The sequence below is a fragment of the Psittacula echo genome (genome assembly GCF_963264785.1).
Source record: "Psittacula echo genome assembly, chromosome: 7".
NCBI lineage: Eukaryota > Metazoa > Chordata > Aves > Psittaciformes > Psittacidae > Psittacula > Psittacula echo.
In genome coordinates, this window is record NC_137740.1 from 31322015 (window position 1) to 31336219 (window position 14205).

At 38.3% G+C, this 14205-nt stretch overlaps 1 protein-coding gene across 4 annotated transcripts in view; it reads left to right on the plus strand.

Moving 5' to 3' along the window:
* Positions 1–1425: 1425 nt before the first annotated feature.
* PEX5L (peroxisomal biogenesis factor 5 like) overlaps positions 1426–14205 on the plus strand; it is a gene marked incomplete at its 3' end in the record, with an annotated part of 109788 nt that continues 97008 nt past the window's right edge. For all 4 annotated transcript variants that reach the window (XM_080623679.1, XM_080623681.1, XM_080623680.1 and 1 more), the window contains exon 1: positions 1426–1667. In XM_080623679.1, the coding sequence (XP_080479805.1) occupies positions 1647–1667 (21 nt within the window). In that variant the 5' untranslated portion in view covers positions 1426–1646. The remainder of the gene's footprint in view (positions 1668–14205) is intronic.

A 14205-nucleotide genomic window follows, 5' to 3' on the forward strand; every position in this document is an offset into this window, starting at 1 on the left:
ACTCTCAAGCTTAAGCAAAAACATTAATTGGCTAGATACTGCTTGTACCATCACTGACAACTTTACAAACTTGTGTTCTGCAAAATCTCATTTTTTAAATCTGAATAGAAGACTTCAGAAAAGCGCATTTAGCTGAAACAAGAGCTGTGATGACACACATGCTGGTTTCAGGAATAAGAGATCTATTTTGTATTGCTCTAGTACTGGGACATGCTTAAGGTTGGATAGTTCTGGTCAATCAAAAGCATCATAAAGTTTTCTGTAGTTTCATAGTAAGACTTGCAAGCTCAGAGCCAAAAAATTGTACCATTTAGCAAGTTCCAGACACTGGTTGTTTTCTGTACTACTGAATATAGGTAAACTAGGTGGGACAGCAATTTGCAATGAAACTGTAGCAGCTGCTGGTGTTAGCAGATGGCAAGCTTAAGGTTTCAGGGAGGGGAGAGGCGAAAAACTGGATCCAAGATGATGCAGGTGTTGGTTTCAGGATTTAGACAGGACTGCTGTGCCAGTTTACAATGTCAGAATTTTACACGTATAGGCTATTATCAGAATTTTTCCTACATGATATCATCTTTGCTACGCGTTGAAAAACATGACAAGGCATATTACTAAAATTCCATTTAATTACATCTGCAACCTCAACATCCTTCTTGTTCTGCAATGCCAAACTTTTCCAGTGCTGCAGAGAGCAGCCAGCAGCCCTCTGCCAGCTGCAGCAGCGATGGGGAAGGGCTGGGAGCAGGGCGCAGCTGGCACTAGGTTTGGAGACAACCATTCCCTGGGATGCACCCGCTCCCCGACCCCTCTCTTTCCACGCGAGGAGGCAAAATTCCAGGAGGCCCCGTGTACCCGGTCCAGGTTTTGCTGTGCCCTGGCTATGGGACACTCAGATTTTTCTGTTCTTCTGCCTACTATTTATTTATTTATTCGTTTTAAATTGCTGCAGCGGAAGCCGCCAGCCCGTGGCGGGTTGGCTGAGTCGGGGGACCGCGGCTCCCTCGGGACTCCGGCAGGGCTCCGCCCGGTGCCCACGGGGCTCCGCGCGTTCCCTAGATACTGCGCGCTCCCTCTGCGGAGGGAGGGAGGAAGGGAAGGAGGAGAGAAGAAAAGAGGGAGGAGAGAAAGGAGGGGGAAGGGAAGGAGGAGAGAGCAAAGGGAGAGAAGGAGAGAGCCTGGGGCTGTCTCTGGGAGGCGGGGGGGGGGGGGGGGGGGCGCGGGCCAGGGCCGGCAGGCCGGTCCGGCTGGCAGCGGGACAAGGCGAGGCCCGCCAGCGGGCGGCCCAGCTCCGCTCCGCCCCGCGGCGCTCCCCACCCGGCAGCCCCGCCGCCGCCGCCGCTCGGTTCCGGCCCGCCTCCCCCCAGCACCCCGCGAGGAACAGCTCCTGTGCAGTTTGCAGCACCGCATTAAACAGGGAGAGCGAGGGGGAGAGAAGGGAAGGAAGCAGCCCGCAGCGCTGGGTTACGGAAAGCGGTAAAGGGGCTTCCAGGACAAACTGAATCATTTGCAAAAAATAGCTCATTCAGCAGGGTTAGGCGCCTTTTTTTTTTTTTTTCCTTTCCTTTAGTCTAGCAAACAGAAGTGCCTCTACCCCAGCGTACAGCCAACCTGTCGGCCTGAGGGGCACCTAAGCCAGTCGAAGCAGAATGTACCAGGGACACATGCAGGTAAGAGGCTGCAAGAGGGTGGAGAGGTGAAGCCCTCTGAAACGCGATTCTGTGAAGTTTCTGTGGGTTGAGCAGAGGGGAGATGCCACCCCGGCACCGTGCAACAAGTGAGCTGGTGCAGTGCGAGCATGGCACTCCAACTCATGGCAGAAGGGAAGAGCGTGCCTAGGGCTAACTCTGCTCAAGGGGACGGAGGGAAAAGGGGTTCTATCAACTTTGTAACTGGTAAAGTTTTGTGTATATTTATACATTTGTTATGCCTGCTTGTTCAAACAGATTTCAAGGGAGCATTCCAGGGTGAACAGTGTTATGGCATGCTTTAAGTGACACACGTCTCCTGCCATCCTCTTGATGCATCTCTTCCTGTATGTCAAGTGAAGGGCAAACAATAAGGGATAAAACAGAGCACTTCACTTGCTTTGCAAAATCTGCAAAGATTTCATGCCACACTAAAGCCATTGATTTGCACAGTGTGGCGTGTTTAAAGGTGATGGATTTCTGTTCTTCCAACATGGGATGAGGATCGATTTTGCTGAGCCCTGGAATGTCTTCGTAGAATTAATTAAAACACATTTCTGACTGACTTCAACATTTTAGACCAAAATCTTGTCTCATGATCCTACTGATCTGTATCACTGTAACAGAAAATGCCTCTCCCTGATAAAAAACATAGTAGTGGCTTGGACATGATGACTTTAACCTTGACTCCCACTCTCCTTCACATAGCTCTTCCTTGGAAAGCCAAGTCTGTTTTGAAGGGGGAGGAAATTCCAATCTGGAGTAAAGGTTTACACTAATCTCCCAAATTCATTTCTCTGCTCTCAAACCCAGTCTGGCTTTGTGTTCATTGCCAGGAATGATCAAATGCTTTTATCACGTACAGTGGCAGCCTCACATGTAGTGCTGTTAGTACTAAGGTTGTTTACAGAGAACCTGCAGGTTTAGTAGATGTAAGCTGACCACTTCTCCTTGGTGTGATTCTGCCCAGTATTTCAGTATCTGCTGAATGGTCATCAGGGATATGAAACTTAAGTCAATGTCAAACACAGGGTTGTGTACAGTATGTGAGTTGAGGACTCTGATTCAGCACTCTGCTTTCTAGAACTGAGTGATAAGAGTTACTCTTTCATGTTTGTGTTACCTGATCTCAACAATGATAAACAGCATGTCATAATACTGCTTGTGGTAGGAAAGCAAACAGGTTTTAATAAGAAATGTAGTCAATGGAAGGAGAATATGTATGGCTGTATAGTTCTGATAATAAGGTTCAAGTATGCATTGTTTATATGGTAACAGAAACAATCCTATAACTAATGATACTGACTTGGACATTGCCAAATAAGTATTTATATTGCTAAGAAAACAGAAGTTCTTTGCTATGAGTTATATATTGTAAGGTTGCAACAAACACACAACACTTTTTAGAAGGAACTGTAAGTTAATATTGAGCTGTCTGGCAGCACCCTGAATTTTCTGAGTCAGTAAAGGGTTGAAATCAAATTTGCAATAGGAAAATCAGGTCAAAACGTACAAACATTTTCTAGCCCAAATGTCATCAAATTCTAACCAAATTCTCTTTATAAGTTTGCTGAATTAAAAATGCTATTCATATTGAGTACACTTGTTTTAAAAAAAACCCACCTGAGTTCATCAACCAAACTTTTTAATATACTTCTTTCTAACAGGAAGCATTAATGTTCTTCAGCTAACACTTAAAAATAACTAAAGCATTAGCAAAGATTTTCATGTTTACTATATCCTTAACTACAGCCTTTAAGTGAGTGGTACAAAAACAATGCAGAGCTGATTTCTTTGCAGTGAAATAATCCACTGTAGTGTTGGAACACAAGCTGTTGAAGTTACCATAAAAGTACAGTATCAAACCACACACTAACAAAAATGTAGGCACATTTAAGCATTATGGGTCCTTTCTTACTGTCTCCAAGAGTTCTGGTAAGATGTGTATTAACTTGGGGGAAACTGTTTGCAATTACCTGCCAATTTAAAATAAGGTGAACCATAAAACCATCCAAACTTGAGTGGATTAAGTCAGGCACCTAAGTAAGTACCTGGAGTCCCAAACAAAAATAATCTTGTTTTTAAAGAAACCGAGCACTCACAGAGCTCCCACTTCCTTAAGTGAAACTAGAATGTTTAGCTGGGCCCTATCTGGCTACTTAAGCATCTACCTTTATACATTCAAATGCAAAATGATGTTCCAGTAGATAATGCCTGATCCTACACTCTTTAAAGCAAAAGCTCTGCTGGTTATAGTGATCAAACGTAGAATCTGATTTAGAATGCCAGCCGTCATTTGCCTTTTTCCTACTGCTTTGTTCTCAGACATAAAAGTAAAATAATAAATAAAAATAATAAATAATAAATAAAAATAAAGCAGAAATAGTTCCTTAGTCAGATTACTTTGAAAGATGTTTACAGAGCCCATGTTTTACTAAGACCCTGCTGTAACTCAGGTAATTCTTGGAAGACTTCTGTAAGGTGAGAATATTAACAACTGTAACTACATAATTAGCATAACTATGGAGACTATAGAGAATTTATCTATCTTGAATGGCATCAAGCATTATCAGCTTCAGTGGGGAATTTCTGACTAAGCTCAATAAACTCTGCATGTGTAGATGAAATACCTTTTGCATTTAAGCACCGCTGAAGTTCAGCACCTAAAGTACTTTACTACATCAGGCTTTACTACATATATCAGTATGTGTATCTGTTCTTGATTTTTAGGTTGTAGCACAGATTAGTTTTGGTTATTTTTCTTAATCCCAGAAAATCACTTAGTTTATTCAAAAGACCTAGGTTGTGCTTTCCCTCTTACTGTTTTATAAATGAATCCTTACAACACACTAAAACTAGAGAGGTCCCTAAGCTAAAATTCCAAAGTCAGTTTCAAAAAAGAAAAAAAGAAAAAAGAAAAGAAAAGAAAGAAGTTACTGGTTCAAACCACTGTCTTACTGCCTTTACATTTCCACGTACCTTTCTACAGAGCTAGCTGTTTTATTATTTATGCACAGCATACTTTCACATAAAATACTAGGAAAAAGGTGAAGTGGCCTTCCAAAGAGCCAGGAATAGGATGCAGAAAAGCACAGTGCCATAGGAGCCCTTTTAAACCTATTTCACTATCATAATAAGCATGAGCATTTGATTTAACTGTATTTACTAACCAGTTCGGTTTACACAGTAACTGTTTAAAACATAGCAGGGACTGGCATCGGTTTCAAGGCGCATAGCCACTTCTTGAAGCCTGCGCCTTTAAGGTGAGGCTTCTGCATGAGAAAGAACTTCAGATGAGATGTGCAGACTATTTGCCTACAAATGTACAACTTCAGTTATGTAGGAAGTCCTGTTTAATTCAGTAAACTCAGGCTACAACAGGATAAAACCTGATGGATACAGGAGCACACTCTAGGATTACCCAGATATGGCAAAAAACCTGAGTGTAAATCAGTGTAAATAGGACAGTGTGTGCAATCCAATGTGTGCTGGTTTCCATGTTCTTCAAGGAAACAGTAGCAGACCAGATGGAAGCAGAATATAAGCAGAGTTCATCCCACAGTCACTGTTCTAACATGTCTATAATTTTAACAACCAACAATAAGATGCTTTCAGTTTTTTACAGTATATTATATACCTGGTATACAATATACTTTTAAGAAGGTTCTATAAATGGATGGAGAGTAAATTAAAATCACAGAATGGGATTTTCAGCAGCATTTGGCTTACCAGGAAATTCAAAATAAATGCTTTCAAAACTGTTTGCCTTGATGCTGTATATAGTCAGCTTTCTCCAGCACCGGTGCTTGAACAGAAGTACTTCACCAAATGTTGTCATGGGATTTTACGTATGGCAGTGTTATGTTTCAAGATGGCTTAATTTAAACGAAGCACAAATGTTGACCACACATGGCTATCTGAGTTCCCCTGACACTTTTTCACAAGAAGAGACTTGTTAATCACGATGCCTTGGCCAAGTTCCAGGTTGGGTAGTCTCCTAAACTTTTAATTGCATAGGCAATCAACATCGTGCCCTTAATTGTTTTGCTGTGTTCTGTATTATTAAAGATAATTTAACATTCTGCTATTGGCATTTCATATTCACATGAAATGATCCATATTAATCATTCATATTTCAGTAAGATTTTGGTCAAACTCAAACCTATATGATTGTAGTGGGTCTAAAGAAAAATAACTATGTACACATGAAAATTCTGCAAGATGAAACCTCAAGGGCTTCACATGTCGTACTGGGCCTGAAAAGTGTCGCTAAATATTTTAGAGTTAGAAAAAGCATTTTTGCATTGAATTCCCAACACTTAAAACACAGCTGACTCACTGAGAGAAGTGAAGCAGAACTGTCTCGAGATCAGCTGTAGATGCATGTCCCATCTTTGCTTATTTGATAACCTATTACAAATACTGTAATAGTGTTGGTTACACTGCCACCTGAAATAAGCAAACCTCAAGCTATTAATCAATTATAAATAAAAAGCAATCTCTCAGCTATGCATTTTGACGTGAATATGCATTATACGTGAATAAAACAGATCACAAAGAACATGAACAACAAAATTTAATTCAGTGCTAAATTGAATTTTTGCTCAGCTGTTAAGATCAACATAAACTTAATTACTTTAAGCTACAAGGTTCTAAAATCTGGGCACATAGCTGGAATTCTAATTGATCCCTAGTGGTGTCGATGAATCATAACTGCTAGTTGAAATTCTATTACATTGATTATTTTTCCTTATTATAAGCCTTTTCCAAAAGTACTCACAATATGAGGACAGTGCTTACGGTGGTGTGTTTTCCATTTTGTCTTGATATTTTCCAGTTATTCACTAGTAGCTTTTCAAGTTTTGAACAGTAGATTATGAACTACTTATAAATGAAGTAAGCTAAAAATAAGCAGCTCACTTTCATTGAAAGAAGTTCATTCAAAGAAAGTAGGTGATAAACTGCTTTTGGCTAAGACACATACTAAAACTGTACAAATTATGAGTATTTGTAGTGCTGGTATAGAGAAGCATTCCTTAAAGCTGTTAGGCAGTTTTACAAGTTTTAGCAGAAAATCTTGCAAAGGCTCAGGAGCTCTTGGCACACAGTGTATTTTTGCTGTATGCAAATGAAGAGGAACTCTTACTAACTAAATAAGGATCCATCCGTCTATTCTGGAGTTATGTTAATTCAAAACACAGAAAAACAACAATCCCCAGCACTGCCATTTATTTATACAAATAAACCAGTATGTAGCTTTTACAAAAGAGGCACTCTTTACTCCAGAAATTATGCTGTTTTGTTTTCTTTTTATTATCTACCACTATTGTCACAATCTATGACAGCATGACACAGTTGCTAGTTTTTTAAACTACACATCTAGCAACCTGGATTTTACCTCAAGCTTCGTCTTATGACTTCGGCAAGCCGAGTCACCTTTCCACTCATCCATATTGCCCCACCTATGTTGCCTACTCTGAGCACCTAGCATGTAGGCTAAGCTTGAAGAGCAGTTACTTTTTTTTTTTAAATCATGTTTTCAAATACCCTATAATGCACCTGCACAACTACTAAAAACAAGAACTGATGATCATTAGCAAAATACTCAGCTGCATGAAGACTTACCCAGAGAGTCTATTTTGACAACTTGGCTTATATTTATTTGAAAGTTTAGGCTTACGCATGTTTGAAAACTAATTATTTTGATGGGACCCACTGTTAATATATCAGAGAGAGAAAAAGGCAGGCCAGCAGTGTCAGAATGGAAGAATGTAGAAGAAGCTGCTATGCACAGGAGGAGACCAAAATCCTGGAAAAAAGTCCACAAACTAGATCAGGATGAAATCTACAAGTAGGACAAGCTGCATTAAAGGAAAGATGAGATAACCACATAGAGAAGTTGAGTTTCCTTTAGGAAATGCTATTCCATCAACATTCATCTGTATAATTTCTGATTTATAATAATAATAATCTTATTTATAAGCAAGCTGATTCTCCAGAAATTGTTTTTATTATTAAAAAAGTGGGGGGGTTGTGTTTAAATCAGATCTGTTTAAAATGATTTTGTTTAACTTGCCACACTTTTTGCAATACTTAGAAACAAAAATGGTAAAAATATTAGAGTATCACTTCAAATCAATATGACCATCTTTGTTTTCTTACATACACAGCCCAAGAAGTATCTACTATTTGTTTGTGTCCCAGTATGTAAGTTTGCACAATTTCAGAGACAGCTGATACTGCAAAACTGAGAGAAGTAGTTCTCTTCCACATCAGGTGTCATGACAGTGAAGTCAGGAAGTGACTTTCTGTAGTTATGCATTTTCATCATTGTCCAATAACATTATTAACAAAATGCCTAAGGATTGTAAAGACTGTATTCAGCAAATTTTTCTACCAGGTTACAATTATTATGAGGAGATATTTCATTACTTCCTTCTCAGGCTTTTGAAATACTGAGTCACTGGTACATGAGTTTCACTTCCAATAGTTTTATTTGCATATAAATAAATTAAGTAAATACTAAAATATCAAGTAATTGAAACTTTTTATACTGAATGAAAAAAATAAAAACCCAAACAAACCAGGTCTTCTCAGATCCCTATCCCCATGAACAGAAAACACAACCCAAAGTTTAACATTTGCCCCTGAATGTGATTTTTACAGAGTCTGCACAATTAGTCACGAGTCTCAGCGTTACTGCAGTTCCTCCTAAACTGTTTTTCGATTAAACTTCCGTCAGGTTGGTATAATAGGTGTAAGCCCCAACTTTTCTCCCTTCACTTCTCCAAGGCCTATCAACACTTAAACAGATTTGCCAGTGTTTCTTCTCTGACCCTGTTCTGTCTGTTCATTTTCTCCTCCTTATCCTGGTTCAAAGACTTTCTTGAGATGTTTTTCCACCTACCACATTTGCACTGCAGTTTCATTTATGCTGCTTACAGAACAGCAGCCATGTCATGACTGTATGCTGTGTGCAGTGGTGTCTGGGTCACCTCTCGGCAGCACTTGGTCACAAGGCAAAAATGTTCCACAGTGAGGTTCACTGCCACAAGTAAAAAGAAACAAGCTCTTGGCTGAGGACGTGAGTGCCAGCAGAGCTCACTGCTCACAAACTAAATCTAGATAAGGAGACAACAGGGGACGACCAAGAAAAGGGAAGTAGCTGGCTTTAAAAGAGCAGCTTGACTTTTTGCCTACAGCTGCTACAAAGTTTGTAGTGTACAGCAATGCACATGAACTTTCTTTCCTCACATGTTATCTCTTTTGGAAATCCCTAGGGAAAAATAACCATACTACAGTATTTGCAAATTCCTCTCTAAAATATGGGAACTCTCTACTGTCTCATGTTCATTTGTCTTTAAAGCAATCTACTATCTTCTGGTAACTTGCCACTGTTAATTTCATATCAGTTCTTAAAACACCTATTGTCCCAATGTGGATGTTGAATATAACGCAAGTTACATACATACTAATGTATTTGGGCAACATTTTTCAATTAACTTACAAAACATCTATGCTTTTAGAATCTGTCAGTATAACAACAAAAGCATATGTGATAAGTACTGTGCAGTGAACTCAGACGAACAATCTTTCTTGATTACATTAAGACTTTGTTTTCTGTTATGAGATGCATAACGAATTCAAATACTCTTATCCACTGACATTTAGATATGACAACTTCAGAATGATTTTGGCATAAATTTATTTTAGGACCAGTCAAAGTTTTGTTTGTATTTTTTTCTGTAGATCGCTCATTTGGCTTTACAGAAAAGTTTTCCAAAGCTGAAGGGAAAAAAAAAAAACAAAACCAACTTCAAAATTTGCCTTACCAACATTAGAGCCAGCTGTATCTTTAGATGAATGAATATAAGTGGAAATCATACTGATATAAATAAGAGAATAATTGGCTTCCAGGGCTTTTTCATGTTAACCTCTGTCAGCAGTTGGGTTCCAAAGTTACAGTGTAGAGAATACATCATGTCCTGAATAGGGGCAGAAAAGCTGTTACAAATTGCTTTTTTCTTACTCAACATTTTCCAACAAGTATGCGTATCAAGAAAAAGGTTCAGGAGCTCATTCTCACTGCTGTTTTAGCCAACTGAGAGATAATACTTGCCTGCTTAAGGCTACCCTGGAATATAGGGATCTATTTCTTAGTAAGTAACACTAAATATTTAAGTTCATAAAATTTACTAAGGTCAAGTTTTCTAATATTAATACAGGAATAAGCAAAGGCTATAATAAATAGAAGCTGTTTGAAGATTTTTGAGTTCTATCTAAAACTGAGAGAAAACATCACCTTTTGATGCAACAGTAATCTGTCAGAGATTTTAAAATCCAAGAGAGTATCCCCTAATAGGAAGATCTGAAAAAAATCAGGATCTGGTATTTTTCATAGAAGAACAGATTGATATTATTTATGTATAGTAGGACAGCTTTAGTATTCACAAATGCTTTGGACGCTATTGTCACGGAAGTAACGACAGAAATGTCATGAAAGTGATTAATGAAATAATAACAGGTGTAGCTTGACATGTGTCTCATCAAATTGACAGGTTATTTCTGCTGTCATTCATTGAAGTTTAACAAGGAAGATAATTTTCCAGGTACAGGCTTCAGATATAGACAGATCTTTCAGCTTTTGATATTTGTCATCTAACACTCCTTCCAAGAACCAGGACAATTTTAAGAAGGCTTTGAAAAAGAAATACAAGGAAAAATGTTAGGTAAAAGAAGGGAGGAAAATTATGATGCACAACAGAGAAAAATAAGGCAAAATAATGGAAACTAGGAGGGAAGAAAGTGCTGGTTTTGTTCTGAACAATAGATTTTCTTTTTCTGTAAGAAAACATTATTAATATTACCACTGTACTTAATCCAGGTAATGTACACGATGTGTCAAGGTATTCAAAACTGGAAGGGATGCACAGGCTTGCCTGAGCCTGTGCAGCAGAACAAAAAGAACAAAGGAATCTTAATTATTAGGAAACAGCTGGATCCTACATGGAAATAGTAAAAGAAACCTTATCGCTGGAGCACTCTCAAAAAAAATTATGTGCTGTTCAGGAAAGATAGAAAACCAAAGGTGTTGGTCACATTAGGAACCTGCATACCAAGAAAGTGAGGGAAAATTTTGTAAGACACTTCAGTTGTTAAAATGTTAACGCTAAGCCAGGAACACACAAGGAATGAAAATAAAGGCTCCTGAAAGGCAGAAGGAAAAAAGTAAATCTTGCCTAAAGTAAAACTTACTTAGATCGTGAAAGTGTATTGAAACAACTGTTGAAAGTTTTTTAGTGACATGATTAAGAAGGAGGGAAGCAAAACATAACCACAGTGGCATTCATATTATGGATAACCTAATTTGTGGTGCAAAGCCCAAATGGTTATGAGGATATGAATCCTGCAATTATTACAAATGTGTGAAGCAAAAGCTTATGCAGAGGTGCACGCTATAATCCCTATCCCAAACTGCTGAGGGGACTGGAGTATGAAACTGAAGACTTGAGAACAAATACTTAATAGCCTAGTTATAATTCTGTTCAGGACAATAGAAAATACGTCAAGATTTGAGATAAGGTGAGAAAAATAGTGAGACTACTAACAGCCCAGATACCCATGTGACTATCCGTAATCTGCAAGGTTTTAGGGGTCAAACTTGAAGGAAAATTAAACAAACAGACAGAAAAATGGTAAAAATGCTATTTGAATTTATCAAGAGGAGATAATGTCAGGCTAACTTTGTAGCATTTTCTATTGTCATCATTGGGTTTTTTAGGCAAGGGAGACTGACTTACCTGTATGATCTTTGGTAAGCATTTGTTATGGTGTCACAAAAGAAATTATTAGTGAAGCTGGATAAAGTAAGGAATAGTAGAAGATCTGTGAAGAGGGCAAGAAACTCAGTCATGGGGAAATGAAAAATAGAACATTAAAGTAAGGACTGAGGATAGTTTAATAGGGAAGATCTCTCTGGATGACTGTTGGAACTGTTGTCAGATGTTTCATCCATAAACATATTAGAAACAGGAGTATGTTGATGTGCTCGGAAACATCATCAGTATTGGGAAACATCACCAGTACTAATGAGTTTAAGGTTACTATATGGAGGGAACTGTGCAAACTTCAATGATACAAATGCAATTAAATTTAACAGCACAATATGCTGTTGAACATCAGTAACAAGAAATTTCTACCCTAAGGTGTAAACTATCATTTAGAAATGATCAAGAAGACTTGCACATACAGATGACTATAAGCCATCAATATGAAATATCCATAAAAAAAAAAAAAAAGACAGATGCAGGTCTAGCTTTGGAAGAGTTTTTTCAGAATAGTCAGGAAAATATCGATGCCAGTTTACAGTGCCACTAGCAAATTTTCAATTGAGAATCTCATACAGATCTGGTCAAGAAGAGAGGCATGGAAACAGGTCCAAAGAAGGATGATCAAGGAGAATGGAAAGTCTCTTGTACAGAATATTTTGGCTTATTTTGTTGAGCAAAGTGACAGCTCAGCAGGAGCATAATCGCAGCATGTAAATGCATCAGAGAGATAAACACCAGATATGGAAAACCCTAAATTAGCTATGGACAAAACTGGCACAGGAACAAATGGATATTAACTGGCTGTGAATAAATTTAGGTTGGAAATTAGAAGAAGGTTTCTGATCATTAAAACAATCAAGATTTCCAATAGCCTTCCAACTGGAATAGTGGAGGGAAAAAAACTAATTACTTTAAAGGTAAAACACAATCAATTTATGAAAGACTTTCTATGACATGCTGCCTGTGAGAGCAGAAGACCGAGCCTCAATAATCCAGCAACCCTTCTTGTCTTCTGAAATTTATCTGACTTAGCAGAAACAACCTGACTCCTTTTCAGTAAGAACAAAATCCTCAACTTCAAGAAGTCAAAAATCTTCCTATTATGGCTGTGGAGGGCTTGATTGTCTTCACAGCTTCAGTAACCTCCTGCTAAGACAGCCATACATGCAGTGGCAAAACAGTCTCACTTCTCCTTCCATTGCCTATTCCAGAACATCTTTTTGACTACTCCTATTACTGAGCTTTACACTTAGAATACTCTGCCAGCTTCCTTATGGAGTCTCCCACTCATCTGAATGGACAGTTTTGCTACACACAAAACCTTAATAATCAGAGGAAATATATTTCCCCCATACAACTAAAAATGGTTCTTGCTAGATATATTGAAGCTTTTCCCCATCTTGTATTCATATTCCTGCAACCAGGCACTGAGAGTTTGAAATCACCAGCTGTGTTAACATTGTGTAACAATAAGCTGAAATTCAGTTTAATAAAAGCCAAAGTATATGTGCATGAGGATCTAAACTAGAATGCATCAGAACCAATAGGGATATTTTCCCTGACCTCAAGCAAAGCCAGGATACAGATTTTTCCCCATATTACCACCAGATCACTTTTCTCTCCTGAGCTCCAAAAATAAATGCAATAGTCATTATTTAGATCCTATGCTCTTAAATAAGAGAACTCAGTGCTCTGGTTTGCAGTCCTAGTCAGGAAAAACTACTGAACTCAATAACTGGACTGTTGACTTAGAAGGGATCATAAAATCCTTATAGTCAGTCCCTTCTAGTAAACCCAGAAGGTTATTTTTGGGTTAATTCAGGCTTATAAAACTACCTCAGGATCTCATTGCAGGGGTTCCTGTCCCATCTTGGATTATGATGGCTTCAATTTGCATCCCTCAATGTATCAGGCAGACAGGTGTCCATAAACACTCCATCAAAACTTGATTACATCATTATAGCCTTGCAGCTAGCAAGTTGCTAGCAGTTGCTGCACTGCAGTTTACTGAGCATCATGCTGCTACTCATATTTTAGAATTTTAGGAGTCATGCCGCAAGGAGTTTCCAAATAGGTGACATCACTGGATAATGGCCAGTCAAAGGTATGCAAAAGCATATTAATAAATTTACTGCACAAGGAAATAGGATGGTCTTTTGATGAGTTAAGTACTTTATCCTGCCAGTACACAAAAAATGAATGCTTATTTTCAAAGAAAAAAAAAAAAAAATTTATGTGAATTTACGAATTACAGTGTTTACTATTCCTTGCACACACACTTGACACTTGCTCAAGTTCTATCCTATATAAGTGTCATTCACAGAATTAGGGAGAAGGATTGTTATTGAAATGGCCAACCAAACATGATAGGCACAGACTAGAAAACTACATCCATCAAGACAAAACTTGTCAAACGGCTAAAATATATATACATAGTGTGCCCACACAGTTGGCTGAAGAATTGCAAATAGAAACATGGGAATAGTCAGGTTTTACTGACTTTTGTATGGTTATATTCACAAGGAAATTGTATGTTTGGCTTATACTAATAAACAATAAATGATCGACACTTTTCTTCAACTATAGTGAGTTGAAGGCCTGCATGGTGCTTTTGATGTATCACTGCTGACAGGCATTCTTTGATTTCTAAACTTTCTTGCTAAATTATCAGTTCTAAAAATTTAAATCAT